Source organism: Sarcophilus harrisii, chromosome 3 (genome assembly GCF_902635505.1).
Source record: "Sarcophilus harrisii chromosome 3, mSarHar1.11, whole genome shotgun sequence".
In the NCBI taxonomy this organism is placed as follows: domain Eukaryota; kingdom Metazoa; phylum Chordata; class Mammalia; order Dasyuromorphia; family Dasyuridae; genus Sarcophilus; species Sarcophilus harrisii.
Genome location: NC_045428.1, coordinates 530,970,145 through 530,993,734, shown reverse-complemented (window position 1 = coordinate 530,993,734; position 23,590 = coordinate 530,970,145). Strand labels below are relative to the sequence as shown.

General features: G+C 36.3%; 1 protein-coding gene across 1 annotated transcript in view; it reads left to right on the top strand.

Moving 5' to 3' along the window:
- RNF121 (ring finger protein 121) overlaps positions 1-23,590 on the top strand; it is a 96,895-nt gene that overhangs the window by 38,017 nt on the left and 35,288 nt on the right. The window contains exons 3-5 of the mRNA XM_003764716.4: positions 2,014-2,155; positions 16,632-16,786; positions 22,520-22,627. Coding sequence (XP_003764764.1) covers positions 2,014-2,155; positions 16,632-16,786; positions 22,520-22,627 — 405 coding nt within the window. The remainder of the gene's footprint in view (positions 1-2,013; positions 2,156-16,631; positions 16,787-22,519; positions 22,628-23,590) is intronic.

The following is a 23,590-nucleotide window of genomic DNA, read 5'->3' as shown; positions in this document are numbered from 1 at the left end:
TGAGTGGATGCCCATCAATTGGAGAATGGCTGAACAAATTGTGGTATATGAATGTTATGGAATATTATTGTTCTGTAAGAAATGACCAGCTGCATGTTTTCAGAAAGACCTGGAGAGACTTATATGAACTGATGCTGAGTGAAATTTGAACAATACTATATGATGATCAATTCTGATGGATGTGGCCCTCTTCAACAACGAGATGAACCAAGTCAATTTCAGTAGAGCAGTAATGAATTGAACCAGCTACACCCAACAAAAGAACTCTGGGAGATGACTATGATCCATTACATAAAATTCCCAATCCCTCTATTTTTGTCCGCCTGCATTTTTGATTTCCTTCACAGGTTAATTGTACATTATTTCAAAGTTCGATTCTTTTTGTGCAGCAAAATAACTGTGTGGACATGTATACATATACTGTATTTAACATATACTTTAACATATTTAACATGTATTGGTCTACCTGCCATCTGGGGGAGGGAGGAGAGGGAGAAGGGGAAAAATTGGAACAAAAGATTTTGCAATTGTCAATGCTGAAAAATTGCCCATGCATATATCTTGTAAATAAAAAGCTATAAATAAATGAATAGACAAAACCAATTTTTAAAAAAGAAAGAAATGAGGCCTTTAACAGAAACATGGATTGTGAAATTTTTTCTTTCAGCTTTCTGCTTCTCTTGTAATCTTGGCTGCATTTGATTTTGTTTGTACAAAACCTTTTAAATTTAATGTAATCAAAATTATTCGTTTTACATTTTCCTCCCTTCTCCATAGATCTTAGAGGCATTCTTCTAATTTGCTTATAGTATCACTCTTTATATGTACATCATGAACCTCTTTCAACATTATTTTGGTACAAGGTGTTAGATGTTGATCAGTGCCTAGTTTCTGTTATACTGTTTTCCAATTTTCCCAGCAGTTTTTGTCAGATGAGTTCTTATCCTAGAAGCCTGAGTCTTTAGGTATATCAAACACTAGATTACTGTAGTTGTTGACTATTGTTATCTTATGAACCCAACCTATCGCATTGATCCACTATTCTGCTGCTTTGTAATATTTTAGATCTGTACAGTTAGGCCACCTTCCTTTGCATTATTTTTTTCATTAATTCCTTTGAAATCCTTGACCTGTGGTTCTTCCAGATGAATTATATATATATCCTGTAATTTCTTGGCAGTTTGATATAACACTGAATAAGTAGATTAATTTAGGTAGAATTGTCATTTTTATTATATTAACTTGGCCAACCCATGAGTGCTTGGTATTCTTCCAGTTGTTTACATCTAACTTTATTTAGTTACACAGTACTTAATGAGATTGAGGGATATCTTTTGGAAAGAAACAGTTCTTATCAAATTGAGAAGTCAACGAAGTTTCATGAAGGAAATAAAGTGTCATTTGAATTGAGGGTTTAAATTCAGCCAGGAAGCCAGGCACTATACTGCTTAGAATCAGAACAACTCTTCTTCCTAAGTTCAAAAATAGCCTCAGACATCTATTAGCTGTGGGACCCTAAGCAAGTCACTTAACCCTGTTTGCCTTCATTTCCACATCTGCAAAATAAGCTGAAGAAGGAAATGGCAAACCATTCTAGTGTCTTTTTCAAGAAAACCCCAAATGGGGTCATGAAGAGTCGAAAACAACTGAACAACAACTTGAATTTATTATTTAACAGTTATTTAAAGTCAAAAAGATGAATGGAAGGATTTTTCTAGGTACAGTGTGGAGGCTGGATAATAAGGGACTTAATTCTAAAAACCATTGTGAACTGGGCTTCCTTTTGTTTTAGGTTGACCAGTGCCAGGAAGGTTGTGTCTGCAATAACAAGCTTTTTTCTTAGCTTTAAATATACTTGTTTTCAGGTCCTTTCCAGTACTATACTAACATTCTACATTCTGTGTTCTGGGATCATTTCCAGCTATGATGTCCTATAATTTTAAATCTGTACAGGCAGGATGGGATGCTTTCAATTCCCCCATTGCCCGTCTAATGCATTTGTTTGGTTTTCAGGATCGAACATGCTCGGATGCATGCCAAGCACCGTGGCCACGAGGCCATGCATGCAGAGATGGTTCTCATCCTCATCGCCACCCTGGTAGTGGCACAGCTGCTTTTGGTGCAATGGAAACAGAGGCATCCTCGATCCTACAATGTAAGCCATTTTTCCTCCACTCCCTCTGTTCTTCCCAGACAACTATGCCTGTAGCAGTGGGGAAGTTCTCTTGAGCTCAGTGTGAACTCAATAACCCAAATACAGACAACAGTTCCACAGAATATTTGTGAATATTCTTTAATATATGTAAATAGATGGGCAAGGTGTATCCAGTACTACCCTACCAGTTTTGAACTCAGCTTATGATCTCCATAAGATAATCATTTCTCTAACACATTAAGCTTTAAGAAATGCTTTCTTTATATTTACCCTATGAAAAACGACTGGCACACACATTCTATTCTCCTTATTTTACAGAAAAGGTAACTAAGGTTCTTGAATAGTTAAGTGACTTACCCAAGGCCACTTACCCTAGCTAAGGATATGGAATAGCTGAGATTGAACCCAGGTCTCTTGACTCCAAATATAAGAAAAACTATTGCACCAACCTCTTTGACTAAGATTAAGCATTTTTTTTTAAGGTCTCTAAATAATGAAAGTAGTTAAAATAATTTTTAAAAAAAGATTTTTTTCTTTTATGTAGGCATGAGCCCCTCAGTTCCCATTCATACTGTTAAATTTTATGTGAAATTCCAGTATGTGTGAATATCTGGTTTCTAAATCCACAACAAATTAGGAGCAGAAAATTCGGAGTGTGGGTTGAGGCTACAACATGGAACAGTAGAAAAAATATTGAACCCAGAATGAGAAGACTTAAATGAACATCTTGGGTATTTGGGCCTTATTCCTGTTTAGCCTTAGATAAGCCACCGTAGCCCTCACTTTCTTGACTTATATAATGAAGAGTTTGGCCTAGATGATCTATAACTTTGGACTGCAGGTGCTGTGATTTATATTCTAGAGATACATTAGAAGTAGTAAAAAGTCATAGTTAAGAGCATGATAATGAGGGAAGAAACAGAAAATATATTTTAAAAATTGACATTAGAGCTAAAAAAAAAAAATTTGTAAAAGGAGACTACTGGACTTAAAGTGTGAATTATTATTTTAAAACCAGTAGCCTCATGACCTGAATACTGGAGAAAATAGCTTCACATATTTCAAAATCCCCTGGGCGAATCACTATTCTGTAAATTAATGTAGTAATTGGTATTCATAATTATAATCCTGAGTTCAGAAAAAGAGAAAAATATGACTTAGTGCCTGTTTTACTTAAGAAAGCAAGTATCATTTAGAAAAGGAAAAAAAGGTTGTTGTAGGATAATAATTGTAAAGCTCTTAGCACAGTGCCTGACACAAAGTAAGTGCTATATAAATGTTAATTTTCGTTGATACTATTATCATTTTAGAGACCAGAAAGTAGAAACCTCATGAGATAGATTTGGTATCAGTTTAAGGAATAACTTCTCAAAAATCAAAGCTGTCTAAGATTCAAATAATTGACTTAGTGAGGTAGTGAGATCCTTCTTACAAATGTTATTGCTCTGATTGTTACCTTTGTTGGAGATTCTTGCCTCAGATAATAACAGTAATAACAACAATAAAAACATTTATTTAACATTCTAAGGTTTACAAAGCACTTTACAAATATGATCTCATTTAAATCCTTTTAACTTTAGAAGGAGTAGGTGCTATTATTAAAACTATTTTATAGAGGAAAAAGCTGGGTCAGACAGAGATTATGTCACACAGGATCACATAGCTAGGAAATGTCTCAGACTAGATTTGAACTTAGATCTTACTGATTGATCCTAGTGCTTTTTTGAATGTACCACATAGCTGACTCTAAATGGGTAGAAAGTTAGACTAGATAAACCTCTGGAGTCTTCTTTATGTTGAAAGGCACTATTGCCTAGTAGAAGGAGCATTGGAAGAGAAATTAGGAAAGAATTGAGTTTAAATCCTGGCCTTCATAGTTTCTGTGTGAGTTCAGACAAATCTCTTCATATTACTGAGCCTGTTTTTCATATAAAATGAAAGTAGAACAATATTTTACATTTATATTTACAAACACCTCACAGGTTCATTTTGTATAGCATTATTACTATAGAAAGTTATTATTTCAATTCTGAGTTCAACTAATAAGGCCCAATTTCATAACTTTTCTGTTACATAAGGTATGATTGAAGAGTTTTAACAGATTGTCCAGCCCTGAAAACTGCTAGGATGATCAGTAAAGCTTGTCGCTAAGGTGACATCTGTAGCTTCCATCTAGCCAAATTTTGAGATTTACCACTATTGATATGGGTTATCTTCCTTGCTTAGATTTCCTATTTGTTTAAAATGTCTCCCTCTGGGCACTCCCCAATCATTTCCCATAATCATGGTGAATTTAGAAACAGAGAATCATAGAATCCTAAGAAATTTTTTAAGCATTTACCATAATTTTTGCTAATATCCATTTCAAGGATGGTAACATGGAATTGACATAAATCAAGTAAAATTTTGACAACAGACTGTTCTGTTATAACCTTAGTTTCAGGAGAAGAGGGAATGTCAACTAAGCATAATATTTCTCTGTCATTTGGGTTAAAAATGTTTTACTTCGTTCAGTCCTCAACTTTCAGATACTCTTTGGAGAAAGTAATTAATATTTTCTGAAGATAATTATTCATTGGGAGCTTTGTTAAAGATTCATGGAAGAGAATTAGACTTCCCATTTGCTTAAAATATCCTCTTTCAGGCACTCCCTAACTATTCTCCATCATGATAAATTCAGAAAGAGGATCATAGAATCCTAAGAGTAGGAAGGAATTTTTGTTTATTGATTTGTTTTTAAATAAATTTTTATTGATGTCTTTTGTTTCTTTTTTTTCATATAATTTTCTATAGTATATCTTCCTCTTTCCTCCTAGAAAATTATCCCATATCACAAATATTTTCTACACACAAAAAAAGATAAAGAGGAGGGAAAACTCATCATAATTGATCAACATATTGAAAAAGTCCAAAAATCTATGCAGTGTATACTTGTTAATCTTCTACCTCTTCGAAGGGGTAAAGTCGGGATGTCTTCTCATAGCTTTTCTTTTGAGCCACACTTTCAGATATGTTTGTGTGTTTATCCATTTGCATTGTGGTAGTCATTGTATATAATGTTTTCTTGGTTCTGTTTACTTTAGTTGATATAGATCTTTCCATGCTGTATTCATCATGTAAATCATTTCTTCAAGCAGAGTCATTTTTTATTTGATAAGTATCTGCTTTTTCCCTCTAAATTTTTGATGTCACAAAAATTGTTTCTATAAGTATTTTGGTGTATATATAGACTGTGTAGGAAGGAATTTTAAATGTCCTTCTATCTTTCCTGATATAGAAATCACTTCTATAATCTCCCATTCACCTTTTGTTTGAATATTTCTGGTAATAGAGTATTCATTACATCATGAAGCAAACTTATTAATTGTTATTAAGGTTTTCCTTATATTGAACTGTAATGTGTCTCTTTGTGATTTCCATCCTTTGGTCTCTTCTCTCCATCTTTTGGTACTCCCCCCCAAAAAAGCTATTGGCATCTAATGAAATTTTTTATAAGGAAGGCAGAAGAGTCCAAATGAAAATGTGGAGCAGTGTCCTGCATGAGCCTCCCTTTGTATCGGTTTTTATTCTTTCTTCAGTGAGTTTAATATTATCTATTCCTTATTCTATTAGGTACATTGGGAAAAGTAATAAGTTGATAGACACAAAATACTTTTCCTATTTCTAACAATCTCCAAATAGGAGATGTCATTACTTGTTGCCAAAATTATTGTTCTTCTGACTTTGTTACTCTTAGGGAAGAGTGTCTAAATCTTCCAATTTTTTTTCCCCCTGAGGCAATTGGGGTTAAGTGCCTAACCCAGGATCACACAGCTAGGAAGTATTAAGTGTCTGAGGTCACATTTGAACTCAGGTCCTCCTGACTTCAGGGCTGGTGCTCTAACCAGTAATGTTTTTTAAAATAGCAAGGATATGTCAGTGTTGTTGTTCAGTCATTTCTCAGTCCTAACTCTTTGTGACTACTATTTTGAACATTCTTATCAAAGATACTAACTAGAGTGATTTGTCATTTCTTTAGCTCTTTTTACAGATAAAGAAACTGAGGGAAACAGGGGTAAGTGACTTGGGTCACTCAGCTAGTAAGGGTATGAGGTCAGATTTTAACTTTAAAAAAAAAAAAGTGAGTCTTACTGACTCTAGGACCACTATTCTATCCACTGCACCACCCTAACAGCTTAAATATATATCAATACAAAATTATAATAAACATAGCAAGGGTTTGCTTAGAATCTAGGGTCTTAAAAAGGATCTAAAGGTAACTGTAACAGGTAGCTCAGCTGAGATCCCTCATCAAAATCCTTTTCAAGTGGTTATCCATCCTTTGTAGATCTTTATGTACATTTGGAGTTTTCCTCTCAATAAATTCTGCTTCTCCTTATTGAACCTAATTTTCTTTTTCTCTCTTGCTTTCTGTCTCTCTCTGTCTTTCTGTCTGTCTCCCTTCCCCCAACATACCTTTTTCCCCTTCCCTCCCTTTCCTATTCACTTCTCAACAACTGAATTCACTGCCAAGCAGATTGCTATAGAAAATCTTAAGTGAAGGAGGAATCTAGACAGCAGCACATTATAGCTAGAATATATTCTACAATCCCCTCCTCCCCCCCAACAAATGGCTATCCAGACCTATATCCATGTAAAATCAATTAACAATCAAATGACAACTGTCTGTTAAATTTACAGCCAGAATTGGTCTTAGAGGTGATCTACTCTAAACCTTTCATTTTACTTATGAGGAACAGGTTCAGTGAAGTTGTGATTTATCCTTGTTATTGTAGACACCTGTCTAATGATATGGAATTCCAATTCCTTATCTTCAAAAGCAATCTATTCTACTCTTGGATTGCTTTTGTTGTTCAGAAGTTCTCTATTTCTAACTGAAATTTTCTTCCCTCTAACTTTTTACCCATAGATCCAAGTTCTGCCCCCCACGATCAAACAGAACAAGTCTAATTCTTCTCCCATATACATTACAGCCTTTCGACATTGCATCTTTTGGTACTGAAGATAGTCAGCAGAGTATAATAGAAAGCACACTGTGTTTGCAATCAGATTCTGGGCTTCCTCACCACCTATTAGCTTTGTGACTTAAAAATAAGTATGTCTTTTCTTCTCTTTGAGCCAGTTTCTTCATCTTTTAAATAAAAAGGATAATTTTCTCTTACCTCCCTCACGGAGTTTTGTGAGACTCAAATGAGAAAAGTAATAAGAAATGTGCTTGTAAATTGTAAAGAACTTTATAAATCTAAGCTGCTCTATACTGCACCTGCATATTCATTTGTTACCACCAGATGTCAGGAGAGATTGAGGTTCTGAGTCCATTAGCAGCAATGATAGCTTCTAGTTATGCTCTCTAGTAAAACTTCTGAAATGAGGATAAGTTAAACAATGGTAAACAATTCAGAAAAAAACTTTCTGAGCAAAGAAAATAGAGAAAATCCTCAGATGAGTCGGAATAGACCAGAGAGATCATTCTGTCATGGGATCATAGCTCTATGGCTGGAAGAAACTTTGGAGCCCATCTAATCTAATACTCTCATTTTTTTTTTTTTTTTTTTTTTTATTAAATAACTTTTTATTGACAGAACCTATGCCAGGGTAATTTTTTACAACATTATCCCTTGCACTCACTTCTGTTCCGATTTTTCCCCTCCCTCCCTCCCTCCGCCCTCTCCCCAAAGATGGCAAGCAGTCCTATACATGTTAAATAGATTACAGTAGATCTTGGATACAATATATGTGTGCAGAACCGAACAGTTTTCTTGTTGCTCAGGGAGAATTGGATTTAGAAGGTATAAATAATCTGGGAAGAAGAACAAAAATGCAAGTAGTTTACATTCATTTCCTAGTGGTCTTTCTTTGGGTGTAGCTGCTTCTGTCCATCCTTGATCAGTTGAAACTAAGTTAGATCTTGTCTTTGTTGAAGAAATCCACTTCCATCAGAATACATTCTCATACAGTATCGCTGTTGAGGTATATAATGATTTCCTGGTTCTGCTCATTTCACTCAGCATCATGTAAGTCTCGCCAGTCCTCTCTGTATTCGTCCTGCTGGTCATTTCTTACAGAACAATAATATTCCATAACATTCATATACCACAATTTACTCAACCATTCTCCAATTGATGGGATGCACAGTTTGATAACTTTTTGGGCAACTACAAACAGGGCTGCCACAAACATTTTGGCACATACAGGTCCCTTTCCCTTTTTTAGTATCTCTTTGGGGTATAAGCCCAGTAGAGACACTGCTGGATGAAAGGGTATGCACAGTTTGATAACTTTTTGGGCATAGTTCCAAACTGCTCTCCAGAACGGCTGGATGTATTCACAATTCCACCAACAATGTATCAGTGTCCCTGTTTTCCCACATCCCCTCCAACATTCTGCATTATCTTTGTGTCATTCTGGCCAATCTGACAGGTGTATAGTGGTATCTCAGAGTTGTCTTAATTTGCATTTCTCTGATCAATAGTGATTTGGAACACTCTTTCATATGAGTAGTAATAGTTTTAATTTCATCATCTGAAAATTGTCTGTTCATATCCTTTGACCATTTATCAATTGGAGAATGCCTTGATTTCTTATAAATTAGAGTCAATTCTCTACATATTTTGGAAATGAGTCCTTTATCAGAACCTTTGACTGTAAAAATGTTTTCCCAGTTTGTTTCCCTTCTAATCTTGCCTGCATTAGTTTTGTTTGTACAAAAACTTTTCAATTTGATATAGTCAAAATTTTCAATTTTGTAGTCAGTAGTGATCTCTAGTTCTTCTTTGGTCATAAATTCCTTCCTCTTCCACAGGTCTGAGAGGTAAACTGTCCTATGTTCTTCCAATTTATTTATGATCTCATTCTTTATGCCTAGATCATGAACCCATTTTGACCTTATCTTGGTGTACAGTGTTAAGTGTGGATCAATGCCTAGTTTCTGCCATACTAATTTCCAATTTTCCCAGCAATTTTTGTCAAATAGTGAGTTCTTATCCCCAAAACTGGGGTCTTTGGGTTTGTCAAACACTAGATAATTAAGGTTATTGGCTGTTTTGTCCTTTGAACCTAACCTATTCCATTGATCAACTAGTCTATTTTTTAGCCAATACCAGATAGTTTTAGTAACTGCTGCCTTATAATTTTAGATCTGGTACAGCTAGGCCACCTTCATTTGATTTTTTTTTCATTAATTCCCTTGAAATTCTTCACCTTTTGTTTTTCCATATGAACTTTGTTGTTATTTTTTCTAGGTCATCAAAATAGTTTTTGGAAAGTCTGATTGGTATAGCACTAAATAAATAGATTAGTTTAGGGTTAGGGTGGTCCATGGAGCCATATGACATTACCTGGAGGATATTGGGGTTAAAAAGATGGGCTTGCAGCAGAGAACAGCTTGGAGTTAAAGTATTGCATAGTTACCCAAATGCTATCCAGTATGGACAAATACACCTGTTCCAGTTGGGGTCTAGGTTGTCCTCCTTTAGTTTTTTGTCCAGTATAGATACACTAAATGTCAGTGAGCCACCTATCCAACTGCATGTCAAAATCTAGGTAATATGGATTCTTTAATTTTTAATTTAATTTAATGTTTTTCCCCATTTACATTCAAAACTTTTTTTTTTTAAACATTTGATTCTGGGTTCTCTCCCTTATCCCCACCCACAATTGAGAAACCACATGTGAAATTAAGGAAAATATTTCCATAAAATTAAAGTTGTGAAAGAAAACAGATCTCCCCCCCTAATAAATATAAAAACCTCAAGAAAAGTAAAGAGAGAGAGAGAGAGAGAGCACTTTATTCTGTATTCATCCACAATCAGTTCCTTCTCTGAATATGGATAGGCTTTTTCCTCATAAGTCCTTCTAAGTAATTGTGGATGATTGTGCTCTACTGAGCATAGCAAAGACATTCACAGTGGTCATCTCAGAACATTGCTATTGCTTTGTGTACAGTACATTTCATTTTGCTTGAGTTTATAGAGAACTTTCCGTTTTTTTGTTTTGTTTTGTTTTGTTTTAAATTGAGAGCAAGCTGCTCATCCTTTCCCACAGAACAATAATATTCAATCACATACCACAGTTTATTGAGCTATTCCCTAATTGATTAGCATCCCCTCAACTTCCAGCTTTTTTGCCCTTAATATTTTTTGTACATATAGGTCATTTTCCTTCTCTTCTCCACTTCCACCTAAATCTCTTTTGATATTCATGCTTAGTAGTAGGTGTTGTTCAATCAAAGAATATGTGTAAATTTATAGCCCTTTGGGCATAGATCATATCTTTTGATTATTTATCAATTGGATCATGGCTCTTTTTTTTTCCCCCCTTTATTAAAGCTTTTTATTTTTCAAAACATATGCATGGACAATTCTTTAACATTAACCCTTGTAAAACCTTGAGTTCTAATTTCCTCCCTCTTTCTCCACCCCTCCCCTAGATATCAAGTAGTCCAATATATGTTAAATATGGTAGAAATATGTTAAATCCAATATATGCATACATATTTATACAATTATCGTACTACATAAGAAAATTCAAATCAAACCAGGAAAAAAAAAAGAAAAAAAATGCAGCCAAACAACAAGAAAAGTGAAAATGCCATGTTGTGATCCACACTCCGTTCCCGCAGTCCTCTCTCTGGGTGTAGATGGCTTTCTTCATCACTAAACCATAGCAACTTACTTGAATCATCTCATTACTGAAAAGAGCCATGTCCATCAAAATTGATCATCACATAATTTTATTATCGCCGTTTACAGTGATTTCCTGGTTCTACTCATTTTACTTAGCATCAGTTTATGTAAGTCTTTCCAGGCATGGCGCTTTTTTTTTTTTTTTTTTTTTTTTTTTTACAAATTTGACTCAGTTTGAGTCATTGTTTGAGAAATGAGGCCTTTTTCAGAGAAACTTGCTTCAATTTTCTTTTTACAATTACTATTGTTAACTGTATTTCCCCCATTTCTCCTTTCTCTCCTTTGACCCTGTCCCTCCTCAAAGTGTTTTGCTACTAATCACTTCCTGTAATGTTCTCTTCTTTAAAATGCAATGTTCTCTGAGAGCAGATTTCTTGCGGGGCTTCTCAGGCAGCTTTCATTTCAGTTCAGAGTAATAATCACCTCAAATGCAGCCAGCTGTTAAAGTCCAGTCCTTTATTGTCTCTTCCAAAATAGCCCGGTTAGTTTTCTTAGAGGCCTATCTCTCTCTCCTTGGTCTGGAGAGCGCTTGTTGCTAGTCCTTTAGCTTTTCCAGCTTCTTCCTCTAGCTCAACTCCGACTCCAAAGCCTCCAGCCAGCACAAAGTTGGAATATGGAATGAATCTGGCTCTGCCTCCTAGAGTGAGATTGTGGGTTCTCTCTGGGCTTGTGGGAGCTCCTGGACTGAATTCTGACTTGTGAATTTCCCAGAGTCTCTAGTGGTTTGAACTCTCTTAAAGGTGTGAACTCTAATGTGTGAACTCTCTTAAAAGTGTGAACTAAGTACATAAGCATTGTCTATTAATGTTTAGCACCTTGTTCCAAGTTCTGGCCCATAACAACTTCCTCCTCCAATATGCCCTCTCTTTTATCACCCTCCCCTTTCCATATCCTATTCCCCTTCCATTGCAGGGTAAAATAGAGTTCTATATCCCTGTTGAGTATGTATGTTATTTCCTCTTTAAGCCAATTCTGATAAGAGTAACATTCACTCACTCCCCCTCTCCTTTCCTCCTTTTCCTCTACTGTAAATGCTTTTTCTTGCCTCTTTTTTTATGGCAGATAATTTGCACATTCCACTTCACCCTGTCCTTTCTCCCCACTACATTCCTCTCTTACCCCTTAATTTCATATCCCTTTATATTCAACTTACCTATGCTCTCTCTCTATATGCTTCCTCCTCCTAACTGCCATAATAATGAGAAAGTTCTAATGAGTTACAAGTATCATCCTCCCCTGTAAAAATGTAAACATATAAATCTTAAATCTCTTAACACTTTGCTGATTACCTCCTTATGCTTCTCTAGAGTCTTGTATTTAAAAGTCAAATTTTCCATTCAGCTCTGGTCTTTTCATCACAAATGTTTGAAATTCCTCTATTTCATCGAACCTTTTTTTCTGAAGGATTATACTCAGTTTTGCTGGGTAAGTGATTCTTGGTTGTAATCCCAGCTCCATTGCTCTCTGAAATATCATGTTCTAAATCCTCCAGTCCTTTAATGGAGAAGCTGCTAAATCCTGTGTTATCCTGACTGTGACTCCACTGTACTTGAATTGTTTCTTTCTGTATACTTGCAATATTTTCTCCTTGACCTGGGAGTTCCAGAATTTGGCTATAATATTCCCTGGAGTTTTCATTTGTCATCTCTTTTTGGAAGTGAGGAATAGATTCTTTCAATTTTTATTTTACCTTCTAGTTCTAAAATATTGGGACAGTTTTCCTTGATAATTTCTTGAAAAATGATGTTCAAACTCTTTTTTTGACCATGCCTTTCAGATAGACCATAATTTTAAAATTATTTCTCCTGGATTAATTTTCCAGGTTAGTTGTTTTTCCAATGAGATATTTCTCTCTCTCTTTTTTCCCCTCTTTTTATTTTTATTTTGGTTTTGTTCTATTGTATCTTGATTTCTCAAAAAGTTATCTTCTATCTGCTTAGTTCTATTTTTTAAGGAATTATTTTCCTTAGTGAGCTTTTGTAACTCCTTTCTCAATTGGCCAATTTGGCTTTTTAGGGCATTCTCCTTATTAGCTTTTTCTATTTCCTTTTGCACCACTCAATTTTTTTCCTAATTTTTCTTCTATCTCTCTTATGTGAGTTATCAAAATCCCTTTGGAGCTTTTCCATGGTCTGAGCCCAATTCTTATTTTTCTTAAAAGATTTAAATGAAGGAGCTTTGACTCTGTTATCTTCTGAGTGTGTTTTGATCCTCCTTGACACCATAATTTTCAGTGATTGGAAACATTTGTTTTGTTTTCTGTTTATTTTCCTAGTCTATTACACTGCTTTTATCTCTTTGTTAAAGTTGGCTCTATTTCTAGGGTGGGGGGTGCATTGTCCCAAGCTCCAGGGGGTTTTGCAGCTTTTTTCAGAACTCCTTCTAGGGATCTCACTACAAACCCTTTTTTCTGCCCTGGAGCTGTAAGATCTAGTGTGCTAAAACAGTCCTGCTTTGCTGAGCTGAGACCACCAGAGATGAGGTTGAGGTTAGGGCCTGCACTGGCATGGCCTGCACTGAGACTGCACTTTGGATTCCCACCTTGGTGCCACAGACCCTGTCCACTGATTTTCTGAGTCCTACCTAGTATCCCCAGGCTGAGAGGTCCAGAAGCCACCAGCACTGCTGCAGATTCAGAGATTCCTTCTTGCTGATGCTGAAGTGGGGGTGGGGAGGGGGGAGGCCCATCTGGGGCTGTTCTGGTGCAGCTTGCATTGGGATTGTGTCCTGGGCTCCTTGGTCCATAGACCTTTTCAGCTGACTTTACAAGTGTCCTTTCGTCCAGTCTCTGGGCTGAGAAATCCAGAAGTCACCAGTACTGTTGGTGATCCAGAAGTTGGGCTGGGGCTTGCACCCGTACACCTTGTACCAGGATTACATGCTGGAGTCCCTCGTGTCACAGACCTTTTCTGCTATCCTTCTAAGTTGTCTTCAGCTGAAAAATGTTCTGTGTCTGTTCTGATGTCCCAAATTTTGTTTGAAGTCATTATTTAAAGGAATTTGGAGCAGTTTGGGGGAGAGGTTGGGCAAGTTCCTTCCTTTACTCCGCCTTTTGGCTCCACCTCAGCAATATGGTGTCTTCATCCTCTTTCTTTTCCCTTCACAAATTGGTAGTTTGATGTCTTTGAAGCCTGTGCATCTTGTTGGGGCTGTAGGATTTTGGGACTTCATGTAATCTACACAGTGTTTTCTACAAACAGCATCATCTTGAGAATTTTACTGTCCCATAAGGAATCCTTCTTCCTTTTGTACTCTGAGCAGGACATCTTCTTTGACATATATAATTTTGGTGCCCATATAGCTTCTTGTTTTATACCTTGTTTAAATCTAGAGGATCACTGTTTTTTCTTTTAGGAATGATCTGACTTGATCATAGTTCATACCAAACACTAGGTTTTTTCTCCCTTCTATTGCTGAATAAGAATATACTCTTCGTAATCTTCTGCTATTTTTTGTTTTCCTTCTCAGGTTTTTTTTTCTTTTTAGGTTCGATTTTTCTTGTGCAGCAAGATAACTGTACAAATATGTATACATATATTGGACATATATTTTAACATGTACTGGATCACCTGCCATCTAGGGGAGGGGATGGGGGAAAGGAGGAAAAAATTTGGAACAGAAGGTTTTGCAAGGGTCAATGTTGAAAATTACCCATCCATATGTTTTATAAATAAAAAGATCGAGTTTTTAAAAAATGAAATAATAAAAACATAATATTTTGCTAGCCTCTTCTGTAATATTTTGCAAATGAATTTATACTTTAAGAGGATATTGCCCATGGTTGCTTTTCTGTCTGTCCTTGGCAGGAATAACTAGTATTTTTTTTTTTTTTGACAGTTTCTGGTCTCTTAGAGACCCCATTATGTTAATTGTTTTTTTTAAGAAATGGCAATAATCAGTAAAAAAAAAAAAAAAATCAGATAATTTGCTAAAGCTAGACTCTGTTAAGTGTTGGTGATAACAAGGGCAAAAATGAAATTGTCACTGCTATCAAGGAGTTTATATTTATCAGGAAAGACAAATATACATATATAATTATATACAAAATAAAGACAAGATGATTTTGTAGAGAGTACTCTACTGGGGAAGACAAGTAGGGAAGGCCCCATGCAGGAAGTATTCCTTGATCTGAACTTTGAATGAAGCTAAAGATTCTGGGAGGTGGAAATGTGAAAGGAGTAGAGTCATGAGGAATCACATACAAAAGTAGAAAGGGGGAAATGCAGTTTTTGTGAGGAACATCTAGAAAGTCAGTTTGGCTTAGAGGACAAGAAAGAGACAATATATTTTAAGTCTGAAAAGGCAATTTGGAGCTAGATGGTAAAGGGTTTTAAGAGCCAAACATAATAGTTTGTATTTGATCCTAGAAGTAATAGAATGACTATTTGAACATGGCAGTGACTTTAGAAATATTGCTGTGGTAGCTGTGTAAAGGATAGATTAAGGCAGAGATAAGGCAAAAAGACCATTTGGAGAAATGATGAGGGATAGTTGTGGTATAAATTGAAAGAAGAGAACAAATGCAAGTGATACGAACCTAGACTTGGATATAAGAGGAGACAGGGAACAAGGAGTAGAAGAAGGCTCCAATGTTGCCAGTCTGGGAGACTAGAAGGAAGGATGCTCCTTCAATAGAATTAGAGAAATTTGGAAGAAGTATAGGGATTAAGATACGTTTTTTCTGGAAATGTGGAGTTTGAGATGCTTATGACATACCCCAGAGTTTGAAGTACCTAATAAGCAGGTGGTGTTGTGGAACTGGTTACCTCCCTCTTTATTACTGCTTCCTGCCTTCCCTGGCTTCCTGTAAAACGCACCCAAAATCTCACCTGCTACAGGAAGTTTTTCCTAGTCATCCTTACTGCTAATGCCTTTTCTTTGTTGGTTATTTCCTGTTTATCTTGTCTATAGCTTGTTTTTACTTTGTACATTGCCTTTTCCTTAGACAGTGAACTCATTGAGAGCAGGTTAAAAGTCTTTACCTTTCTATGTATTCTTGGTACTTAGCACAGAGTAGCACATGATAGGTGTCTAATTAATGCTTGTCAACTGATTGTTAGAATTGCATGCAAAGATTTCTTTTATCTTTCTAGGTTGGGGATGATTTTGATCTTTGCTCCAAGTAATAGTTGATATGGTACAGAAACAGCAGATTGTGAAATAATACCTACATTAATAAACAAATGCTTTCTTTCTGTTAAGATAGTCACTCATTTTGTATGATGTTTGGTCCCTTCTGATTCTTTTGAAGAAAGTACTTCTGTTGTACAGCCATGTTCAGCATGTATTTCTGAATTATCTGTAAACTTGAGGTATCTTTTTATATCCTTACCATACTTTTCATACTTTTACCCATCCTCACCTCAACCCATCTTCACATTGAAGTTATTTAATATTTAGGCATGGAGAATCTTAGAAATTTTTTAGAATTTCTACTCATCTTTTAAGACCCAACTTACAACAACCTTCTCCATAATACTTTACTTATTTGCTCCCTGATTCTTCTCACCAGTATTTCTCATTGAACACTTTGTCTACTTTTCCCTCATGTATTTAACCTTGTATCTTTTTATGTCATTTATGTATTTTTCATATTAATTTTGCCTGCCATGTGGACAGAGGTTATATATTAGTCAAACTGTTTAATTTCCCCAGTATCTAACATAATGAAAGCTCTGCACACAGTTGATTCTTAATAAATACTGTTAAAATGAAGAGAGGTGATAAATATAGAAGAGCTTTATAACATAAAACACTTTATGTAAGCTGTTGTTATTGTGTTTGTGTTTCAGATGGTGACCCTCTTTCAGATGTGGGTTGTCCCCCTCTATTTCACAGTGAAGCTACACTGGTGGAGGTTCCTGGTAATCTGGGTCCTGTTCTCTACTGTTACCGCCTTTGTTACTTTTCGAGCCACTCGCAAACCTTTGGTGCAGACAACTCCAAGGTGAGAATTGTGGCAGGGAAGAGAGAAAGGGTTGGATCATAAAATCATAGCACTATAGAGACAGCCTTATCTAGAATGCCACTCTATTCTTCTTCATTTCCTTATCTGTCTCCACTGATGTACATTTGCTGAGCAGAATTCATTTCACTGCCTTATAAAGCCTGATGAAATACTTTAGCTCTCTAAAAGACTGCTCATTGTAGCCTGGAGTTCCCAGAGACCCTGTTACCCTGCAATTTGGTTCCTGCTGGACATTTTATCATTAAAGTTCATTTCAAGTTTGTAACCTTTGTAGTCAAGCAAAATGTAGCTAGGAATGACTCATCTTCAAAGTGAAGGGGTTGGACTACTTGATCAGACATGGGATTGGATTTTCTTCAGCCAGAAGTGAAGTGGACTAGTAATGAGTTTTCCATCACTGTAGAACTGCAAGATGAGTTTGAATAATCACTTGTAAAGTTTGTTGTAAAAGGAACATTTTTTCACCTATGAATTGGACCAGATGGAGGAACTGGTTTCTGGAATAGAAATGACTTCCTTTTGACACTAACTACTCCCTCTTAAAGTTTGGGATGACAGGAAAAAGATGAATGTTTCAAAAAAAAAAAAAAGAGTAATAATAAGAGAGAGAAAGAGGAGCCAAGGTTAGTTTGCCTATCTCCTAGATTTTGGAAAAGCAGATTTCAAAGGTTTGAGAGAAAGGAAAAGTGGTTCCCATGTTTTAAAATTTTGCAAGGGAAGTCAATTCAGGAAATACGGAAGATCCTCCAGAAAGAAGATCTGTAGCCACAAGGGAAAATAGTTCTGATTTAGAGGAAAAATGGGAGTTATGGGAAAAGACAGATAAGGATTCTTAGAGAATTTATAAAATGTGCAAAAAATAAAATGTATAGCAGATAGCAGAGTAAATGTAAAAATAATGTCAAAATACCCGAGTCAAAGCTCAAAATGAGTTGAAATGGACAAGAAAGGCTAAAAACAAATTGGTATGGTATTTGTATTTTTTAAAGCTATGTTAGGACTAGCCCTGATTGAGACAATAATAATTGATGATAGAGAGAAGATAATGTTTATTATTTATAAGCTTCTTACATTGACTACTACCAGCAATTTTTAGCTGCTTTTGAGCTTGCAGTTAATATTGTGAACTATGACACTGAACAAAATAAAACATCTTCCCAAACTGTAAGAGGGTGCAACTATGTATTGCTCTCAGAATGTTAACTTGCTCTACCCCTAGTATTCTTTCTCACACCCCAAGACTTATTCATTCCCCTGTCCCTAATTTCAGCTGATTTTGATGTCTAATCTAATAAAATAACAGTAGTCTATTAATTGCTGAATAAGATGGGCTGTTCTCAGTCTTCTTTTCCAGATCATCCTTGTCACGTCCCCTCGTCTGTGCTCTCTTCTCTCTATATATCCTCTTGGTTACCTGACCCACTTCTATGGATCCATACCTATTAGCTATAAACATATGACATGCTGTGTATGTCTGTATGTAAGTTCAGCTTTCAGGCAAGAAGGGAAATGGTTATTTCTAAAGGTTCACAGGGCTTTTTAATCTCACAGGTTTCTGAGGGAAAAAAATATTTTAACTTTAAGATGCAAAGTGAAAAGTACTTTGATTATCATCATTTTCTGAAATTGTCTACCATAAAAATTTTGTTTATAGGATCCTACCACATTTTGTTTCGATCTGATTTTTCTCTGGTTGTGGCCCTTTGATCCATACTCACACTTCTGTCCCTCTTACAGATAACAACACACATCCTAGCAATCTCAGGCTCTGATCTGAATGGTTTATTTGGAAGCTTCATTCTTTAGCCTTCTTCTCTCTCTTAACTTTTGAACAGTCCCTGTTTCTCAGTGTTGGCAGGTTTCGGGGCTTATTTCCAATTCTTTTCACCTCCAATCTAAAACATGACTTAGAGTGCCACAAAGAACAAAAACTGGAAAGGTTCTTTTAGGATAATAACCCAACAGATATCCAAGTAAAAATCCTCTCTGTGACATCCCTAGTGAGTAGTTAGGAAGCTTCTTCTTGAAGATTACTAGTGATACAAAACCAGATTCCCTTTGAGGAACCCCATTGTACTCAGGGACAGTTCTAATTGTTAAGATCTTTTTCTTCTTCCTAGTCTAAATTTTTCCTTTGCAGTTTCTACCTATTGGTCTAGTTCAGCCTTGGAGCACCAAGTGGGACTATTCTGTTTTGTTTTCCTGACAATCCTTCAAATAATTAGCAAGAAGTAACATCTGTCCCCCAATCTCTTTTCTAGCCATAAGTTTGCTTAATTCCTTCATAGACCTTTTATGTCATTTTTTCTGCATCTGTTCTAGCTTGTCAGTTATCTTCCCACAAGGTGATTTCCAATACTGAACACAATGTTCTGTTGTCCTCCTTGATCAGCTTTCCTCCTTGTGTCCTCCCCTTTTGAGTGCCAGTTACTTCTGCAAAACTTTGTATCCATTTAAAACACTTTTATAAATTTGTTTTTATTTACTCTCAAAGTCAACCTTTGTAGTAGAAAACTCAAGGAATGTTATCCCTGTTTGATAGGTGGGAAACTGAAGCTCAGAAAGATGAAGCAGAAAAAAGCACAAGGATTTGTGAAGAGTCCACTGTGCGCCAGACACTGTACTAAAGCACTTTACAAGTATCTTATTTGATCTTCCCAACAATTCTTTGAGATAGGTGCTATTATTATCTCAATTTTACAGATGAGAAAACAGAGGCACAGAGGTTAATTGAATTGCATACGATTACATGGAGCTAGTGAAGGGAGGAAGGAAACAAACATTTAAGCCCCTATTAGCTGCTGGATACTCTACAAAATAGTTTCTCATTGGAGCCTTGCAACTACCTTGTGAGGTAAGTGCCAACTTCAGGTCTGGCACTATGTACACTGTAGAGTCACTGTCACCGTTATCCAATACCATCCTGTTACCCAACAGAGCTGGTTTTTTAATTGTTTTCTTGAATTATAACCGTGTTTTCTGTTCACTGTCTAAATTACAGGCCTTTCTCTGAAAACATGCTTTTTTAAAAAATTTGTTAAGAATTATTTTCATTTGTTTTTAAGTAATTGACTTAATGTCCCTTAGTTCCCTGGCAGCAGCATCTTGTTTTGGGGTCATTATGATAATTATTCCTTAAATTTTCTTCAGTCCCTTAACTTTCAGAGTGGTTTAACATATTTGTTTATTTTTAAGAGTCTCAAAGCTGAGACCCTGGTCCAACCACCCACCTAGTGTAGGAATCTTCCAGTTTCCTTCACAGATGTTTTTCCAGTCTTTGCTTCATCATTTCCAGTAAAAAGGAACTTACAAAACTGCCCATTCCATTTTGGGATATTGTCCATTTTAATTGTGGGAAAAGTGTCTGTCTCAAAGTACAGAGGAGTTTACCCTGTCTTACAGTTTAAGATTAAATTTACATTTTGACTTCCATGTTGCACTATTGACAAATTGATCTTGTCATTCACTAAAATCCCCAAGAGCTGCTTTTTTGGCCATGTCTTGCCCATCCTATATTTGAGCAGTTGATCTTTAATTTTAAGTGCAGCATTTTATATTTATTATAATGAAATTTCATATTCTTAGGTTTTGATCTGTAATTTTAGCCTATCAAATCTTTTAGGTTTTTGAATCTATTTTCCAACATACTTTCTTCCCCACCTTCCAATTTTATGTCATCCATACAATTGAAAAGTGATACCATCAGCATTACTGTTCAGATTGTTGACGAGAAAAGTTGTCTGAGAAAGGTCTCCAAATTGACATCAGTTAGTCTATTCCAGTTTTTCTGCCAGTTAAAAGTTCCTCTAGTTTTATAACCCAAATCTCCCTATATTTTTCAGAAGGATATTGTGAGTAATACAGCTCTAGTTCTGGTGTCATAGAAAAGGCTTGAGTCTGGGAGCCTAAAGGAAGAAGCTTGCCAGTTCAAGTCCTGTCTGGGCCAGTTATTAGATGTGTGGCTTGCATTCTCTATGTCATGATTTTTCCCCCTAATCTAGCATTCTTACCACCACTTTAGATGAAATAAATAACTCCTAACACACCACACATTCTCTAAAGGCACAGTGTCTTGCACACAGGATGCACAGTACATGCTGGGGGGTGAAGGGGTGGGGCTAATCGTCTGAGAAGTGCCTTTTCATGGATCAAGAAGCTATTTAATAGTAGAGAAGCAATCTGGGCTATTTGGTCCACAGTACCAATCTTGTCTTTATTCTCTTCTTACACTTGAATAATATGTGATTCCCAGATTTTGAGATTGAGACCCTAAGATCCCCATGTTTCTGACAAGTGAGAATGACTTGAGCTTCCTCAGGTAGGCCCTCTATCTTTTTTATCCCTTGCTTATTCTTTTTTTGTGGGAAGTGTTTTAATGTCATTCTGTCTTCTCTTACTTCCCTTGTTTCCTCTGCCACCCCCTCTTCCTTTTCAAAAAGAAAAAAAAAGAAAGTCACCAGCCTCCTTTCCAGATTGTGACCATAAGGCCACAACCCTACATCATTAACAACAGCAGCCATACACTCTAGACTAGCCCTTTAGGGTGCTGTAATTTGTACTGTGGAGTGTAGAAGGGATAGATAGCAAAATAGATTGACAAAATTACCAGTGTACAACATAAGGTTATTATGAGACAAATCCCTTGGTCTGGTATCTTTCTATCCAGTCTTTTGAACCCAGCCTTTCTTTCATCACACCAGCTTCCTACTTGTGTAAGATGTCTGCTTTCCTCTTCATTGCACCCTGTTTTTATTTTGTTTTTATCCTTCACCCACTCCAATGATTTCTTGGTTGCCAGGGAAATGGATATCCTTTCCCTCTGGTTCTCCTGGCTTTTGCTAAAGTTCATGCAAAACTTGAAGTTTTGGATAACCATATTGATGATAGAATCATAAGAAACCATTAAGAGAAGCTCAGAATATAGAGCGCCTATTCTATCCCACTTTTTTTTTTTTAAGTATATTAAGGCTTTGTAAAGAGTTTGTTCACAGCAACACTATAGGCAGGGTTATGCTAGTATTTTTAATTCAGTTTTTCAAGGTACAAAGTAAGGAGCAGTGACTTATCCATCTAGCAAGAGTCTAATCTGGACCCATACACAGATGATTTTCCGACTCCCAATACTAGTACTCTTTCCTTTATATCACACAGCTTCATGCCTGAATTTAAACTTAGATCCAAGACATGTAATCTCACTGCTGTATGTTCTGTCTTCCAAACAATCCATAAGGGTTATGATAGAATTCTCCAAATTTTCTTCATTAAGAAATAGCCCAAAAACAGCCCTAGGGATAGGGAGGCTTTGAAGCTAACCTCGGGGTTCCCATTTGAATAGTATGGCATTGTAATGGGAGGGCCTGTTTCACTATCTTACCAAGATTCCAGAGGAAAAGAGCATGGTTCCATGGAAAGGATGAATTGACCATGGTACCCAGTAGTTCTTGCTGTTCCAGATGGCAGAGACCTGCCCCTTGACATTTAAAAGAGGAAATTATATTCTCCTTCCCCTGGTCCTGGCAAGTCCCAATTAACTTAAGGAAAGTAAACTCCAGAATTCAGAGTTTCATCTGCCTTGCCACTTCTTCAGGATAATCAAACATTTCTAAAGTATGTCTTAGGACTTTAGTGTTGGTTGACTTTGGGAAGAAAATTGGAAGAGACCTGAGAACTTGATTGTATTAATCTTTCCCCTTCTCCATGTTTTCTTTCTAGGCTGGTTTATAAGTGGTTCTTGCTAATATACAAAATCAGCTATGCCACTGGAATTGTTGGCTATATGGCTGTGATGTTCACCCTCTTTGGGATTAACTTGTTATTCAGGTAAGTAAATGTCCAATGTGTGTTGTACTTTAGTTCCTGGGTAGGGGGAAGGATGATTGTGACCTTATTCTCTGAGAGGTTCCCAGTTGATTTGAGGGTTTATTCATTTATTCAGTCAGCAAACATTTATTAGGTGCTAATTTGCTTAAAAGCACTGCACTAAGAGCTTAGCCTCAAGTAAGTTTGCATTTGAGACCTTGGATGTGGTAGAAAGAAACTGCACAAGAGCTAGGAGAAATGACTCTCTGACTTCAGTTGATTTACATGATGTTCCTGAGTCTTAATTCTTTCACCTTTAAAAGGGGAAAATAAAGTTTCCCTACCATAAAGAGCTATTTTGAAGGTCCAAGGTAAAGTCTTATCTAAACGACAGTTGTTACTGTTATCAGTAGAACTTATTCTGGTACTTTATCGTTATGTGGAGCTGGAAGAATCTAAATAATTAAAATTAACTAATGGGCAAAGAATTGGGAGGGAAGCAATAGATCTATCCAACTTGAATCCAGTCTCTTATGAGGTATTCATAAAGAGCAATAAAAATGACTGATTGTTGACTTTTAAGCTAAAAAGATCCTTAGGGTCAACCTTTTCATTCTTCCAGGGAAGGAACCCGAGACCCAACAAGGTCAGAGGCAGAAGAAAGAAATTTGCACAAAAATACATAAAGTCAAAGACAAAATTGGGATTATAACTCAAGTCCTTGCTCTAAGAGCTACCTCCCTCCTAGGAAAGGACCATTGTGAGAAACAGATAAGAAAGTGGATGTGAATAGCCTTTGGAAAAGACTGTCTCCTGAGCAATTATGAATTCAGGCTTCCTAGGTCCTAGTTGTTAAGTTGTAATAGCAGTGGAAGGAGGGCAGTTCTAATGCACTTGGCCAAGCTCAGCTGCACATAAGAACAAGAACAGTAGCTCACTCTTCTGAAGGATTTGACTTTTCTTAAGTGCTAACAGACATTCTCA